The 18,501-nt window shown below is 42.8% G+C and overlaps 1 protein-coding gene across 4 annotated transcripts in view; it reads left to right on the top strand.

The window, feature by feature from the left end:
* LOC130297035 (vasoactive intestinal polypeptide receptor 1-like) overlaps window positions 1-18,257 on the top strand; it is a 173,035-nt gene extending 154,778 nt beyond the window's left edge. For all 4 annotated transcript variants that reach the window (XM_056549209.1, XM_056549210.1, XM_056549206.1 and 1 more), the window contains exons 11-13: window positions 3,908-4,037; window positions 12,915-12,956; window positions 17,923-18,257. In XM_056549209.1, coding sequence (XP_056405184.1) covers window positions 3,908-4,037; window positions 12,915-12,956; window positions 17,923-18,015 — 265 coding nt within the window. In that variant the 3' untranslated portion in view covers window positions 18,016-18,257. The remainder of the gene's footprint in view (window positions 1-3,907; window positions 4,038-12,914; window positions 12,957-17,922) is intronic.
* Window positions 18,258-18,501: the final 244 nt, after the last annotated feature.

The following is an 18,501-nucleotide window of genomic DNA, read 5'->3' as shown; positions in this document are numbered from 1 at the left end:
TCCCGAGTCAGACCTGCGAGAGGATGGATGATGGCGCAGATAGGCATCGGCCAACTGACTACGTAGGATGTCTCTATAGTAGGTCTGTTTGGCTGCCCAGAATTTCAGCGTATCTTCAAGGGGTGTTGGCAGGGTCATGTCAAGGTATGCCACCACCTGCTGGTTCAGGTCCTGCTCCAGTTCTACCTGCTACTGATGAGTTGCTTCACTATGAAGAAAGATGAAGAAAGCTACTCATCAGCGACTGTAGACTTAGGCTGCTGCTGATGGAGCTGGTACTGCTTCTGCCACCCCTCCCCTCTCCAGCAGCCATTGCCGGGGAAGGTGAGCGCAGAGTGACCTGCGAGAGGATGGACGATGGTGCAGATAGGCTTGACTGACTACATAGGATGTCTCTGTAGTAGGTCTGTTTGTCCTCCCTCTCAGTGGGTGTAAAAAAAGTCATCCATTTTGTGCCGGTAGTGGGGGTTCAATAAGGGGGACAGCCAGAAGTCATCCCGCTGCGGAATGGTGACAATTCGGCGGTCACTATGCAAGCAAGTGAGCATGCATGTCTCCTCCACTTCTTGGCTGGGCAGTAGCTGCTGACTGTCCTCTAGGTCGTTCTCACTAAAAAGTGGTGGGAGGGAATAGCATAGGACAGAGGCAATGGGAGGACAGGGACTTGCCAACTGAGGGTTGTGTCTGAGGAACCCACCGACTGTTGACTGGGGTTGTCAGATGTCACTTGTGATGAAGTGGATGACCGAGTTATTCAATCGATGACAGCAGATGGGTTGCTGGTCGAGACACGACTGCTAGCTAATACCGGGAGCTCAGGCCTTTCGCTGCGACTCCTGCTGCCACTCTCCCCTAGTCTGTTGTGATCTCTGTCTGATGAATTTAGGCCTCTGCCATTCCTCTGTGCACATCCTGACACTTCTCTGCCTGACTTACTTATACACCAGCTGAGTGCATATATGTTATACTTATGAGAGGAGAACAATACCCTTAAAACTGTATTAGACTACAGAAACAAGTGTGTAGTTTTGGCTGGCCTTTCACAGTAACTAGACCCAAATTCGCTGTAGGTGTATGTACAGTTTAAACTTATGAGAGGAGGACTATGTGCTCCACTACAAACTGTATAAGGCTACAGAAACAAGGGTGTAGCTTTGGCTGGCCTTTCACAGTAACTAGGCCCAAATTCGCTTTTTCAGGACAAAAAAAATGTACACAACGTAGGTGTACCTACAGTTTACACTTATGAGAGTTGGACAACACAATCCACTTAAAACTGTATAAGGCTACAGAAACAAGGGTGTAGCTTTGGCTAGCCTTTCACAGTAACTAGGCCCAAATTAGTTTTTCGGGGAAAAAAACGTACACCACGTAGGTGTACCTACAGTTACACTTATGAGAGCTGGATAATATGCTCAGCTTAAAACTCTACAAGGCGACAGAAACAAGAGTATAGCTTTGGCTGGCCTTTCACAGTAACTAGGCCACAATTTTTTTTTCATGAAAAAAAAAATGTACACCACCTATGTATGCACAGGCTACCCTTATGAGGGGACAATAAGATTTGCTATGCAACCTGTATTAGGCACTGTAATCAGGTGACTATGGCTTTTCGTGCTCACCCTACCTGTCCCCTGTTAGCTTTACAGTTGTTGTACAACCAACTAGAGCAGTACAGAATCGCTGTGTAGTAGAGCACAATCTGCTCTATCTCTCCCTGCAGTGAACCACTCTCTCTGAAAGAAAATGCTGAAGTGACTGGCCGCAAGATGGCTGCTTATTATATAGGGCTGTGACATCATAGGGGTGGCTGGCTACTGATAGACTGCATGCTTTTGATTCAGGGTCATCCGGCCTACTCGACTTGCAGCATTCCCAGAGTTCCTTGCCCCATGTCCTCACATGTGGATCCACCATTTTAGATGCCCTGGAGCCTGGACCGCACTAAATCAAGTTTAATTAAGCGTTTTGTGCAATTGAATCTCGGTGATATTCGGATTAATTGCGAAGCAGATTTTTCCTGAAATTCGTAACGAATTCGGATTCATCAGATTCGATTCGTACTTTCTAACTTTATCTTGGATTTATTTAATATTAATTGCACAAGTTTATTTGTAGCATTGCTAACATAATCTATTTTCAGCCTTTTATTCCATCTCGTCTGTAGAATATTGCCGCTATGGCTGGCAGCCTGAGTGTCAAAATGTATGTTCAAATGTTATTCCCAAATTGTGTAAGAAAAAAAGTGTGTTATTTCGCCATAATTCACAGAGCAGATTTTACACCCAACTCAATTTCTCAGGAATTTGGCAAATGCTTTGGAAAGGTCATGCTTTTGCATTGCTGGTTGTTGGGGTGGTATCTCTTGCCTCAGATTCCACAGGCCTGAAGAGCCTGTGAAATAAACTGTTGTTTATTCCCAAATTTTTTTGTACCTTCCGGTGTGGACAAAAAAAAAACCCTTATGTACCAAAAAAAAAAGGACATCTTAGTAAATAACACACAAAAAAAGGAGGACTAACAAAAAACAGACAGACCAAAACCCTACACTCTTAGTAAATCAGGGCCACTGTTTACCTGACAGGACCCACTCCAGTACTGGGACACCACATTAGAATAATATTTTTATATGTATTAGGGCTGGGCGGTATACCGGTTCATACCGAATATCGAAATTTTTGTGTTGCACTATATGAATTTTTTCCCCCCACCGCAATACTGGTTGGGCCCCTCTCCCTCGGGAATGAATTATCAACCCAGCGCTGCGCTGTCCCCACATCGGGGAACTAATCATATGTGACCCGCGAGCGCTGTTTTGCCCGCCCCCCCCAATTAATTATCAGCCCAGCGCTGCGCTGTCCCCATCGGGGTAAATACTCCCATATCACCCGCAAGCGCTGCCCTCCTCGTCCTCCTGTTTGTTGCGGGCCGCTGGCGCTGACACTCTATACTGTACGCTGTATCCCTATGCCCAGGCGGCAAAAGATAAACAAAATAAACTTTAACTCACCTTCCCTGTCAATCCGGACCAGCTCCCTGGGGACGGGAACGTCGGACAGCCATCAGCCTATCACTGGCCGCAGCGATGTTCCACCTCGGCCGGTGGTAGATTGAGCCCACTGTCATGTAAGAAGCCAGCTGGCTTCTTACATGACAGTAGGCTCAGCCTATCACCGGCCGAGGCGGAACATCGCTGCGGCCGGTTATAGGCTGACAGCTCTCCGACGTTCCCGTCCCCAGGAAGAGCGTGAGGCCTACGTAGGAACGTGCGTTAAAGTTTATTTTGTTTATCTTTTGCAGCCCGGGCATAGGGATACAGTGTACAGTATAGAGTGTCAGCGCTAGCGGCCCTCAACAAACAGGAGGACGAAGAGGGCAGCGCTTGCGGGTGATATGTGAGTATTTACCCCGATGGGAACAGCACAGCGCTGGACTGATAATTAACTTGGGGGGGGGGGGGATACCGTTGTATACCGTGGAGCCGCCATAAGTTACAAAAATACCGTGATACACATATTTGATCATACCGCCCAGCCCTAATATGTCTATAAATTTAATACCCAGTGTCAATTACTGGCATGTATGTGCTTTTTACCCATAAGCGTTATATATTTTCCCCAGTGTGGTCCCTCAGACTCTGCAAATGTGCCGGCACAATGGTCTTCTTCTCCCGTATGTGCACTGTGTTTACATTCCCGGCAAGAGATTGCACATCTGCTAATAGAACAGGATTCCTATGCTGCGTCTGGGTCAGGTTATCTCAAAAATCATGTGACCCACTGGGAGTAGTAGCAGGATATGCTGTTTAGGTCTGTGCCAATGTCCACTTTAATCCCATATTTATGATCATGATGAAGAAGTTGACTAACACAACAATTTTTGTCTTTTCTGTTGTTCTCTTTCGTAGGAGACTAGCTAAATCAACCCTACTCCTGATCCCTCTGTTTGGAATTCATTATGTCATTTTCGCCTTGTTTCCTGAGCACATTGGTGTCTGGGCCAGATTATATTTTGAACTTGTTCTTGGATCAAATCAGGTGATTTGTTTTTTTTTTTTACTATTATTTTTGTGATTGTCGTGACATAATGTAGCAATGTGATTTCAGTCATTAATCAAACACTTATTATCTTTGGCTTTGCTAAATATTCTTGACATTCCATGTCCTTAATGAGCTTGTTATTGTTCCCAATACAGATTATTACATTTATAATTTAGGTGCAGTATTTTTTTTACATTTTAAAAACTCATTGGGGGAGATTTATCAAGGGATTTAAAGCTCTTTTCTTTTGCTTACATTTGGTGCACAACTTTTTTTTTTGCGACTTTTGTCAGTATGCTAGTATCAGCTGTTCAAACAGCCCCACCAAAGGCAATTTCAGTTTTCACTTTGCAGTGGTCAGAAATTTATCAAGTGCGAATGAGGCACAAAAAGTCTTTAAACCCCACCAAAACACTGCAAATATAAGCCATCCTGGACTTGGCTTACAAAACTGCTTTTGCAGAGCAGGATTTCATATTTCCTGCCAACAGCTGTGATTGGTTGGGCACCGACCGGCCAATTATGGCTTGTGGCGGGGAATATGAATTTACAGTGCTACTTCACAGCTGCCAGGGACTCCCGCAGCCGGGGAATGTACAGCAGCCGTCACTCAACACTGTGGTACTACTTCTCACATAATGGAACAGTCTGAGGAACGGCAGGGACAGCTCCTGCGCATCCCCTGGCTGTAAGAGTCTTCGGGTGGCTGTGGTGAGTCTGCAGGAGCGCTAGTACTACTGCTCACATCATTGAACAGAGTCTGTTTCATGATGTGAGTAGTAGTAGGACGTCTCGCACCGGGTCTCACTCTTGAGTTGTGTGGTCAACAACTTTTGACGTGTCTGATTGACATGTCAAAAGTTATGTAAAGCAATGAGCCTCCAGCTGTTGCTAAAGAACAACTCCCATCATTCTCAGACAGCCAAAGGGTAGAGCACCCAAAATGTAAAAAACTATTTTTTGTGTGCGTTTTTTTCTTCTCATTTCAGATTCGTGTATGCAGAGGACTACCTTGGATTGCGAGGATGACCAGGGTTTATATATATATATATTAATAAAATGGGTAACAAGGTTGTTGGAGAGTGTTTTTGTTTAATACATTTTTTTTTAAACATGTCATGTTTTTTTTAATGTACTTTACAGGCTTAGTAGTGGAAGTCCATTACTAAGCCGGGGCTTAGGATTAGCTGCAAAAACAGCTAGCACTATTCCCAAATTATTACCCCAGTACCCACCGCCGCAGGGGTGCCATGAAGAGCCGGTACCACCAGGCCCAGATGGTCAAAAATGGCCATTTAGACCTAGGCGGTAACAGGCTTATGTTTTTTAGGCTGGTGAGGTCCAATAACAATGGTAATGTCAGGCTGTTGCTGTTTGGTTAGTATCTGGCTAAGCATAAAAATATGGGAAACCACACGCTCCCGTGGGCTGGAAAAGGTGGATACAGTCCTAGGAGACTCTTTCCTAGGAATGTATCCACCTTTTCCAGCCCACCGGAGCACCTGAAGGCTGAACTAATTTATGCAGGATAAGTCATCAACTGCCGAGCCGAGAAGTTCTCTCATCTCTAATTATTATTATTATTATTTATTTATACAAAAAAAATGTGTGTGGTTCCCCGTATTTTCATTCTCAGTCAGATACCAACCAAACAGCAAAAGCCTGACGTTACGAGGTTGGACAAAGACCATTGTTATTGGCCCTCCCCAGCCTAAATAATGCCGGACTGTTACTGCCTAGGCTCAGGAGCACCATTTTTGATGCTACGGACCTGTAGGTACTGGTTCTTTCCGGTGTGCCTGTGGTTGTGGGGTATTCGGGTAATGGACTCCGTCTATAATACGAATTGCACTACTGAGCCTGTTAAGTAGATTAAAAAAGCACAAACAACACATTTTAAAAACTTTTATTCCAAAAAACACTCTCACAGCCATCGTTAACAATTTTATTAATATATATATATATATATATATAAAAAAAAAAATGCTGATCATCGACGTAGCCCACCAAATCCAAAGTAGTTTTCTGCATACACGGATCTGAAATGAGAAGGAAAAAAAAGTCACATATTTTTTTCACAACTTCGACTTGGAGAGGAAAAGGTGGTGTAACAAAGTGTTGTTCTAAAGTCATTTATTGGTCTTTGTTTATGTGAGCCAAATTTATCAACCCCCTGTAATAGTATGATAAATATGTCACACAAGCAAAACCAAAGCAAAAAAAAAAAAAACTTCAAAATTCCCTTTTCGAAGACACCAGTCATAAATGTCCCTCATTATGCCTAAAAGATTATTCTTCTGACCACTTGTTGTCTGGAGCCATGGACAAAAGTCAATAATGTATAAGGGTGCACTATTTCTATGTCTGCATCTGTTGACTTGCACAAAATATTTAGGTATTCTGGATGGGGTTATAAGCGCATTTACTGATTACTGAAACTGATAAAACACTGCACAAGCAATAAATACAGTGCATTAAAGATTTCCATAGAATAAAAACATAAAGGAATTTCCTAGTATTAAAGGGGTACTCCGGTGAAAAACTTTTTTTTTTAAATCAACTGGTGCCATAAAGTTAAGCAGATTTGTAAATTACTTCTATTAAAAAATCTTAATCCTTCCGGTACTTATTAGCTGCTGAATACTACAGCGGAAATTCTTTTTTTTTTTTTTTTAAACACAGAGCTCTCTGTCAGCAGAGAGCACTGTGCTCGGGATGTCAGCAGAGAGCTCTGTTTTTCAAACGGAAAAGAATTTCCTCTGTTGTAATCAGCAGCTAATAAGTACAGAAAGAATAAAGATTTTTTAATAGAAGTAATTTACAAATCTGTTTAGCTTTCTGGCACCAGTTGATTTAAAAAAAAAAAAAAAAAAAAAAAAAAAACGTTTTTCACCGGAGTACCCTTTAACATTACTAAAATGGTGTCAAAGCCATGTACATAGACCCAATATTTATAATGCAGCTTTCCTAAACGGAGTGGGGCTGTTCCTTCTTGCACTATTACCTTAACCCCTTCAGGACGGAGCCCATTTTGGCCTTAAGGACCGGAGCGTTTTTTGCACATCTGACCACTGTCACTTTAAACATTAATAACTCTGGAATGCTTTTAGTTATCATTCTGATTCCGAGATTGTTTTTTCGTGACATATTCTACTTTAACATAGTGGTAAATTTTTGTGGATACTTGCATCCTTTCTTGGTGAAAAATCCGTAAATTTGATGAAAAATGTGAAAATTTTGCATTTTTTTAACTTTGAAGCTCTCTGCTTGTAAGGAAAATGGATATTACGAATACATTTTTTTTTGGTTCACATATACAATATGTCTACTTTATGTTTGCATCATAAAATTTATGAGTTTTTACTTTTGGAAGACACCAGAGGGCTTCAACGGTCAGCAGCAATTTTCCGATTTTTCACAAAATTTTCATACTCAGTATTTTTCAGGGACCAGTTCAGGTTTGAAGTGGATTTGAAGGGTCTTCATATTAGAAATACCCCATAAATGACCCCATTATAAAAACTACACCCCCCAAAGTATTCAAAATGACATTCAGTCAGCGTTTTAACCCTTTAGGTGTTTCACACGAATAGCAGCAAAGTGAAGGAGAAAATTCACAATCTTCATTTTTTACACTTACATGTTCTTGTAGACCCAATTTTTGAATTTTTACAAGGGGTAAAAGGACAAAATTTTTACTTGTATTTGTAGCCCAATTTCTATTGAGTAAGCACATACCTCATATGTCTATGTAAAGTGTTCGGCGGGCGCAGTAGAGGGCTCAGAAGGGAAGGAGCGACAAGGGGATTTTGGAGAGTACGTTTTTCTGAAATGGTTTTTGGGGGGCATGTTACCTTTAGGAAGCCCTTATGGTGCCAGAACAGCAAAAAAAACACATGGCATACCATTTTGGAAACTAGACCCCTCAGGGAATGTAACATGGGATAAAGTGAACCTTAATACCCCACAGGTGTTTCACGACTTTTGCAAATGTAAAAAAAAAAAAAAAAATTTTTTACCTAAAATGCTTGTTTTCCCCAAATTTTTTTATTTTTAAAAAGGGTAATAGCAGAAAATACACCTAAAAATTTGAAGCCCAATTTCTCCCGATTCAGAAAACACCCCATATGGGGGTGAAAAGTGCTCTGCTGGCGCACTACAGGTCTCGGAAGAGAAGGAGTCACATTTGGCTTTTTGAAAGCAAATTTTGCTCTGGGGGCATGCCGCATTTAGGAAGCCTCTATGGTGCCAGGACAGCAAAAAAAAAAAAAACACATGGCATACCATTTTGGAAACTAGACCCCTCGGGGAACGTAACAAGGGGTTAAGTGAACCTTTATATCCCACAGGTGTTTCACGACTTTTGCATATGTAAAAAAAAAAACTTTTTTTACCTAAAATGCTTGTTTTCCCAAAAATTTTACATTTTTAAAAAGGGTAAAAGCAGAATATACCCCCCAAAATTTGTAACACAATTTCTCCCGAGTACGGCGATACCCCATATGTGACCCTAAACTGTTGCCTTGAAATACGACAGGGCTCCAAAGTGAGAGCGCCATGCGCATTTGAGGCCTAAATTAGGGACTTGCATAGGGGTGGACATAGGGGTATTCTACGCCAGTGATTCCCAAACAGGGTGCCTCCAGCTGTTGCAAAACTCCCAGCATGCCTGGACAGTCAACGGCTGTCCGACAATACTGGGAGTTGTTTTGCAACAGCTGGAGGCTCCGTTCTGGAAACAGTGGCGTACCAGACGTTTTTCATTTTTATTGGGGAGGGGGGCTGTATAGGGGTATGTGTATACGTAGTGTTTTTTACTTTTTATTTTATTTTTTGTGTTAGTGTAGTGTTTTTAGGGTACAGTCGCACGGGCGGGGGTTCACAGTAGTTTCTCGCTGGCAATTTGAGCTGCAGCAGAAAGTTTGCGGCAGCTCAAATTTGCAGCCAGATACTTACTGTAATCCTCCGCCCATGTGAGTGTACCCTGTACGTTCACATTGGGGGGGACATCCAGCTGTTGCATAACTACAACTCCCAGCATACCCGTTGGCTGTCGGTGACTGCTGAGAGTTGCAGTTTTGCAACAACTGTAGGCACACTGGTTATGTATCACTGAGTTTGTGACCTAACTCAGTGTTTCACAACCAGTGTGCCTCCAGCTGTTGCAAAACTACAACTCCCAGCATGTACGGTGCATGGTGTACGATGACTGCTGAGAGTTGTAGTTTGCAACAGCTGGAGGCACACCGGTCGTGAAACACTGAGTTAGGTAAAAAAAAACTCTGAGTTTCACAACCAGTGTGCCTTCAGCTGTTGCAAAACTACAACTCTCAGCAGTCACCGACAGCCAACGGGCATGCTGGGAGTTGTAGTTATGCAACCAGCAGATGCACCACTACAACTCCCAGCATGCACTTTAGCTGTTTGTGCAAGCTGTGAGTTGTAGTTATACAACAGCTGAAGGTACACTTTTCCATAGAAAGAATGTGCCTCCAGCTGTTGCAAAACCATAAGTCCCAGCATGCCCATAAGGGAATGCTGGGAGTTGTGGTGGTCTGCCTCCTGCTGTTGCATAACTACAGCTCCCAGCATGCCCTTTTTGCATGCTGGGAGCTGTTGCTAAGCAACAGCAGGAGGCTGTCACTCACCTCCAACGATCCAGACGCTGCAGGTCAGTCCCGCCGCCGCCGCTGTTCCTGGGGCCCCGATCCCAACATTAACGCCGGGGATCGGGGTCCCCAGCAACCGGGGTGCACGTCCCGCACCCGCTCACGTCCTCCAGAAGAGGGGCGGAGCGGGTGCGGGAGTGACACCCGCAGCAGGCGCCCTGATTGGTCGGCTGGTAATCCGGCCGACGAATCAGGGCGATCGTGAGGTGGCACCAGTGCCACCTCACCCCTGCAGGCTCTGGCTTTTCGGGGCCGTCAGAGACGGCCCCGAACAGCCAGTAATTCCGGGTTATCGGGTCACTGGAGACCCGATTGACCCGGAATCGCCGCAGATCGCTGGACTGAATTGTCCAGCGATCTGCGGCGATCGCCGACATGGGGGGGCATAATGACCACCCTGGGCGATATGCCGGGATGCCTGCTGAACGATTTCAGCAGGCATCCGGCTCCGGTCCCCAACCGGCTAGCGGTGGGGGCCGGAATTCCCACGGGCGTATGGATACGCCCTCGGTCCTTAAGGACTCGGGATGCAGGGCGTATCCATACGCCCTATGTCCTGAAGAGGTTAAAGGGGTAATCTGCCCCATGACATCTTATCCCCGATCGAAAGGATAGGGGATAAGATGTCTGAGCGCTGGGGTCCCGCATCCCGTCATGATGTCACAGACACTCCCCCTCAATGCAAGACTATGAGAGGGGGCGTGGCATGAGGTGCGTGGCCGTGACATCACCATCCCCGCCACCCACTACAAGTGTTCGGAACAAAATGTTCCAAACAGGAGTTACCCTTCTTCACTTGGCCCCTTGTACAAGCCCATAAATCCACTATGTATTTTTTTTTCCCAGTACACATCCTAGTTACGTTTTCAAGAATCACATGGATGACACATCATTTATTATTTGCATATTAAATGAAAACAATGAATAACATATCAATTTACTCAATTAAATATTTAGTTGGGAGACTGACAAGTGTATTGTTATCAAAGATAAATGCCGATTGTACAATGCAGCAAGTGATGCCAGGAAAAACAGATTAAGTAAATAGGTTATATATTTCTGGCATGTCCCGGTACAGAACGTGGTTCTGTACAGCTCCTAAAGTCTCCTCAGGTAGAGTCCCTCAAGTCCACAGGGCTCTCCTGCAGGATCCCGCTAGGTCATTATTATGGTTTCTATTGTACATTAATTCTGTATGTTTATTTCAGGTATTGTACAGTGAATATAAACTATGTGCAAAGGCTATTAGAATGTTTAAACTGTATAGGACATTCCGAAGGTCATGTGATCTGTCATGTGATATGTGATCACCTTATACCCAGAGTTCCAGAGGTACAGGTAACCACAGGCAACCAATGGGCTTTAGTCCAGCCCCTGATATATAAAGGGCTGTAGCCTCCACTCTGGGTCTCTTTAGTTCCCGGACAGTAAAGCACCAGTCCTGTACAAGTTCAGTCCAGCTAGGCCAAAGCCTACAAGTCTGCAGCCACATCTAATCTGTAAGTCTTCTATGTCTACAAGTAAAGTCTCTACTGTCCCTACCAAAGTGATAACAGTAGTACAGTGGCCTCCATAATCATTATCCACTACAAGTCCAAGCCTGAGAGGTTCCCTGTGTCCCGGTCACCTCTGTGGAAGTCGGCTATCTGTAAGAAATGTTATACTGCCTTCTTTAGTAAAGTTCCAGTCGCATCAAAACCTGCTTTGGACTCCTATTAACTATATGATGTTTCTTGGTTGGTTTTCGGCGGTACCCTACATCATACAACCACATCCTGGCGTCACAAACACTAGGGGTTAACAACATCTTGCCCCAGGGGTTAATACCATCTGGCCCCACCACCTACACCCCGTGGTCCTACCATACAATGTGGGTCACCACATTTCTATTCCAATACGCCATCCTTATTAAAAAAAGAAAGATGAGGGGACGCTAATGTCTATGACACAGGGAGAGACGGGGGGACACTTATGATTGTGACACAGGGATAGATGAGGGGACGCTAATGACTGACACAGGGAGATATGGGGACACTAATGATTGTGACACAAGGATAGATGAGGGGATGCTAATGACTGTGACACAGGAATAGAGGAGGGGACACTAATGACTGTGAGACAGGGAGAGACGGGGGGGGACACTAATGATTAGTGTTCCGTCATCTATTCCTGTGTCACAATCATTAGTGTCCCCCCCGTCTCTCCCTGTCTCACAGTCATCAGTGTCCCCTCATCTCTCCTTGTGTCAGTCATTAGTGTCCCCTCCTCTATTCCTTTGTCACAGCCATTAGCATCCCCTCATCTATCCTTGTGTCACAATCATTAGTGTCCCCATATCTCCCCGTGTCAGTCATTAGTGTCCCCTCATCTCTCCCCGTGTCAGTCATTAGCGTCCCCTCATCTATCCTTGTGTCACAGTCATTAGTGTCCCCATATCTCCCCGTGTCAGTCATTAGTGTCCCCATATCTCCCCGTGTCAGTCATTAGTGTCCCCATATCTCCCCGTGTCAGTCATTAGTGTCCCCTCATCTTTCCCTGTGTCAGTCATTAGCGTTCCATCATCCTGTGTAAGAGGGTGAAGAGACCTATACAAGGAGGAGATCACAGACGCACCCTTTTGAATAGGGAATCATTCTGGATTTTTCAGCCAAATGGTTTAAATCTATGTCAGGATCTTATCCTTACATATTGAATCCTGGAGATAGATCCAAAAATGTTTTTTTATCTGGTTTGATTTTTGCAATTTTTTTTTATATGAAGAACGAGCTCATTTTGCAATAGTAGTTTCCAAGGTCCAGTTGTGGTCTACTGTTCCCCCTTATTGTTCTGCCACGAATGGAAGTCAGACCGTATTGTAATAGCTTGTAATCCAGTTTTGGAATGTGGAAGTAATTCTGTTTTACCATGTGTTTAAGAATCCATTCCGCATTTTGCTTTTTCCCTGAAAGAAAATCACATGACCAATGTGTGTGTTATAAAATGTTTGAAATTTTAATGTTTCTTATGCCAGGATTAAGGGTTAACGCCCGAAACGCGTAGGCTGTTGTCCTGTCCTGTATCCTGCAAAAACATTCTTTTTTTCCACTGGAGTAAAAGTTTAAAGGAGTTATCCAGGGTTATAAAAACAGTCTGGAGATCACTGAACCCATGAACATGCGTCGATTTGTTCTCTATAAATAACTATGTTATTCTATTTTTCCCCTAGGGCTTCATTGTGGCTTTATTATACTGCTTCCTCAACGGGGAGGTGAGTGCAGGAAACTGCTTCATATATATAATACATTGTAATCGTTCAATGACATCTATGGCACATTTTGATGTTAAAACATCATCTAATTATTTGTAGCAATCAGATCATTCAGAAACAGAACCGGTAATGCTGCATTAGTAACAGGCTGATAGATCTAGATTTGGGAAATATTAAAGGGGTATTTCGGCTTTATACATCTTATCCCCTATCCAAACGATAAGATATATGATCACAGGGGTCCCGCTGCTGCGCACCCCCGCGATCTCTGTGCCGGGCGCTGCCTCTGAAACGGGGACGTGATATCACGGCCACGCCCTCTAGTGACATCACACCACGATCCTTCCATCCATGTCAATGGGAGGGGGCATGACGGCCTTCACGCCCCCTCCCATAGACGTGAATGGAGGGGGCGTGGTGTGACGTCACTAGAGGGTGTGGCCATGATGTGACATCCCCTCCCATAGACATGAATGGAGGGGGTGTGGTGTGATGTCACTAGAGGGTGTGGTTGTGACGTCACGTTCCCATCTCGGAGGCCGCGCCCGGCACAGAATGCCGGGGGATGCACCGAGGTCGCGATCATATATCTTAAGAAAAGTTAGAATCACCCCCCATTTCCCATCTTTTAAATAAAATAATTAAAAATTAACAAACATATGTGGTACCGCCGCGTGCGTAAATGTCCGAATTATCAAAATAAAAGGTTAGATAAACCGCACGGTCGATGGCGTACACAAAAAAAAAGTCCAAAATTGTGCATTTTTTGGTTACTTCATATACGAAATTTTTTTTTATAGCCACCAAAAAGTCACATTCGATAAAAAACTACGGACCGCGGCACAAAAAAATGAGTCCTCACATAGCCCCGTACGCGGAAAAATGAAAAAAAATTCATAGGGGGTCAGAAGATGACAATATTAAACATACTAATTTTGGTGCATGTAGTTATAATTTTTTTAAAGTAGTAAAATAAAACCTACATAAATTTGGGTATCCTTGAAACCTTATGGACCTACAGAATACAGATAAGGTGTAATTTTTACCGAAAAGTCCACTGCGTAGAAACAGAAGCTCCCAAAATTTACAAAATGGCTTTTTTTTAATTTCACCCCACAAATAAGTTTTTTTTTGCCGCAGATTATGTTTTAAAATAAGTGATGTCATTACAAAGTTGGTGACGAAAAAAAAAAAATAAAACAAGCCCTTTTATGAGTCTGTAGGTGCAAAATTGAAAGTGTTATGATTTTTAAACAAGAAAGTGATCAAAAAAGTAACTTATGCAAACAGGTAACAAACCAAGGAGTCAGCTCACCATGTGTAGTAATCAGTCATCTTGTCCTGGAGGATCTTTCTTGGGAAGCACGGAGAGAGAGTGTGGGCCGGGTCCCAGACAGGTAACAGCAAAAAACAATGGATAATCCAGCTTCCTAAAATTCTTTAATCAATCCTTTAAAAGTCAAACAAAAAAGTGCAGGATAAAAGCCAAATGAAACACCAACGCCTTTCAGTTTACATGAAAACCTTATTCATAGCGATATTTGCTGTATATCACTATGAATAAGGTTTTCATGTAAACCGAAACACGTCGGCGTTTCATTTGGCTTTCATCCTGCACTTTTCTGTTTGTTTTTTAATGGATTGATTAAAAAATTTTAGTTTTTTTTACTGATAAAAACTACAGATCATTGCACAAAAAATTAGCTCAGTATACAAAAAAAATATGTCAACGTTACAGGGGTGAGAATAGAGCGATTTTAAACATACTAGTTGATTTTTTTTTTTTTTTTTTTTAAAGCAGTACAGTAGCAGAAAAGCTTGTAAATATTGGAATAGTTTTAATCATATTGACCCACAGAATAAAGAGAACATGTCATTTTTACCATAAGGTGCACTGCATGAAAGTTAATGCCATGCCCCCTCCTATGGACATGAATAGTGTTGAGCGGCATAGGCCATATTCGAATTCGCGAACATTCGCGAATATATGGACGAATATTCGTCATACATTGGCGAATATTCGCATATTCGTAATATTCTCGTTTTATTTTCGCAAATGCGAAATATTCGCGCATGCAAAAATTTACATATGCGAAAATTAGCATTTGCGAAAATTCGTATATGCGAATATTTGCATATTCAAATGTTCGCATATGCGAAAATTCGCACGCCAGTCTCACACAGTAGTATTAGAGCCTTCTTTACACCACACAAGCTGGAAGCAGAGAGGGATGATCACTGTGATGTGTACTGTGAAAAAAAACCCGAATATTCGTAATTACGAATATATAGCGCTATATTCGCGAAATTCGCGAATATGCGATATTCGCGAATAATATTCGAATTGCGAATATTCGCGAGCAACACTAGACATGAATAGAGGGGGTGTGGCGTGACATCATGGCCGCCCAAACCCAGCGTTCTGAAAATAACTTTCAGAAGGCCGCATGCTGCACTTTTATTAGTGGATAAGATGTTAGGGGCGAAGTACCCTTTTTAGGCTAGGATTCCACTGAGGTTTTTGCACTGCGTTTTTTTAGGCTTAAAGGGGTACTCCGCTGGAGCCAGTAAGTTAAACAGTTTTGTAAATTACATCTATTTAAAAGTCTTAATCCTTCTAGTACTTATCAGCTGCTGTATGTTCCACAGGAAGTTCTTTTCTTTTTTAATTTCTTTTCTGTCTGACCACAGTGCTCTCTGCTGACACCTCTGTCCGTGTCAGGAACTGTCCAAAGTACAAGCAAATCCCCATAGCAAACCTCTCCTGCTCTGGACAGTTCCTAAAATGGACAGAGATGTCAGCAGAGAGCACTGTGGTCAGACAGAAAGGAAGTTCAAAAAGAAAAGAACTTCATGTGGAGCATACAGAAGCTTATAAGTACTAGAAAGATTAAGAATTTTTAATATCTGTAATTTACAAATCTGTTTAACTTTGTCAAAAAAAATTTCCAGTGGAGTTTTGGCATTTTTTTCTGGCGTTTTTACCTTTGTGTGGAATTTGCCTTGCTTGTCTCCTTTGGCGTTTTTTTCCAAATGTGTTGGGTACCCAAAAAAATAAAAAATAAAAAAAAAGGATGCAGTAGGGATGGAAAAAAATGTTTTTAACAGAATTTTTTATTTTTTTAACAAAATTTTAATAAATGTTTAATAAAGTGTGTTTCACTTTTTTTCTCTCTATTTTTTACATTTTTATGTAGTTCTACTACTCCCAGCATGGAACACACTTTTCCATGATGGGAGTAGTAGTTCCTGTACTAATGGACAGATCGCCCCCGGGTGTTACTCCTGACACTCGATGCGATCATCCATAATATAGTAGAGATGCGGAGCAGCTCTATACATCGCTCGCATCTCTGCTCTGTACTCCGGGCCGACCAGTGATGTGAATAGAAAACCACATCACTCATTCATATTTTCTGCCCAGAGTGGTGATTGGCCGGATGGTGGTAGCCAATCACTGATCTCAATGGGAAATATGAATGGTGAGTGGCCGGACGGAGTATAGTGCAGAGATGCGGAGAGCAGGAGAAAGCCGCTCCACATCTCTGCAATACATAGGATGATCGCAGCGGGTGTCAGGATTGATACCCACTGTGATCTGGGCTTAACTGCGGGTACTACTACTCCCATCATGTGTTCCATGCTGTGAGTAGTAGTACTACCTAAAAAATATTTTTTGAAAAGTGTAAAAAAAACACACACAGACACACACACACACTACATTTTTATTATTGTTGGCTACACTTTTATTGCCCTGCCCGCTCATAAATTGATCCCTGTTTAAAAAATAAAAATTTTGTTATAAAAAAGATAAATTTTGTTAAATACAATTTTCCATCACTACTGTATCTCTTTTATTTATTTATTTAATGGTACCCTACGAAATTAATAATAAAGGTATCGCCATCACTTTTTTGCATCGCTAAAGTCCAAAAAAGAATAAAAACTGTTGGCAAAAACGCCAAAGTTACATAGTTACATAGTTAGTATGGTTGAAAATAGACATACGTCCATCTAGTCCAACCAGGGAATTGAAGTTAAAACCAACATGGCGTTTTTCTTGGAGTTTTTGCTCTCCTATAGACTTCTATGGGAGGAAACCACCGCGATTTCTGTGCAAAAAATGCCAAACTAGGTTTTTAGGGCATTTTGGAAAACCAGCCTCTGAGCCCAAAATTGCTGAAAAATGGCAAAAGGATAAAAAAACAAACAAAAAAAAAAAAAACCGCCAAACTGAAATATGCCAAGTGGACCTGGCATTTTGCAGTTTACTATTGACTTGCAGCTAACATCTGGATGCGGAGTTTACGCTGAAAAACTCAGGGCGGCAAAATGGGCGTTTTTTTACTGCATTTTTGCTAGAAAATACTCCATGGAATTCCAGCCTTAAAGGATAGGGGATAAGATGCCTGATCGTGGGAGTCCTGCCGCTGGGGACCCCCGTGATCTTGCACGTGGCACCCCGTTTGTAATCAGTCCCCGGAGCGTGTTCGCTCCGGGACTGATTACTGGCGACCACAGGGCGGGCGGCGTGTTACGTCATGCCCCCGCCCCTGTGTGATGTCAGTCTCTGCTCCTCAATGCAAGCCTACGGGAGGGGGCGTGACAGCTATCACGCCCCCTCCCGTAGGCTTGCATTGAGAGGCGGAACGTGACGTCACACGGGGGCGGGGGCATGACGTCACACGTTAAGGAGTAAAAATGGGAGGAGGAAAAAACTATAAAAAAAAAATTGCTGCATCCTAAAAGAGAAAACATTTATTTCATTTAACTTTTAGTCCCCCATGTGACTTGTACAAGTAATCACAGGGTTGGAGTTATGTAATTCTGGCCACCATCGTAGACTGATCCAGTGTAGGGTCCATAGGGTAGAACCACCACTATATTGGCAAGTGCATAGGTGTTTACGTGATATATGGCTATATCTGTAATAAATTCTGTTCTGATCTTTTTTTATTTCTTTCAGGTACAGACTGAGTTCCAGCGACACTGGGGCAAGTGGCAGACTTCACTGGAAAGCAATGTGTTTAATCTGGTTACACAAGACTTTACGGCATAAACATCTCTTATTTGGTCCATGTAAAATGGAATCTAGATGCTAATATTACGGTTGGGGGTCCCGATCCTGAATAGGTTTGAAAATCAAGCATTTACAGAAAATAAAAATCAGAAAGCATTCTACATACCCACCAGTCACACGCTATGCCATGTACATAAAACATTTTATATGTAAATTATTATACAAAACAAGTATATGTGGTTAAGTTTTAGAGATTGTAATAAAGTCACCAACCATTTGGATTAAGCATTGTTATTGTGCGGTCTGGTGTGCGTAGTGGATAGCACTGTTGTCTTGCAGCATTGAGGTATTAGATCAATGTCCAGTATCTGTACAGAGTTTGTACCGTATTTTTCGCCGTATAAGATGCACTTTTTCTTCCTTAAAACTGGAGGGAAAAAGTCGGTGCCTCTTATACGGTGAATACATCCCTATGGCGGCGGTCCCTGCGGCCATCAACGGCCGGGACCCGCGGCTAATACAGGA

This window comes from Hyla sarda, chromosome 12 (assembly GCF_029499605.1).
Source record: "Hyla sarda isolate aHylSar1 chromosome 12, aHylSar1.hap1, whole genome shotgun sequence".
In the NCBI taxonomy this organism is placed as follows: Eukaryota; Metazoa; Chordata; class Amphibia; order Anura; family Hylidae; genus Hyla; species Hyla sarda.
Note: the sequence above shows the minus strand (reverse complement) of the source record. Positions and strands in the feature narration are given on the sequence as shown.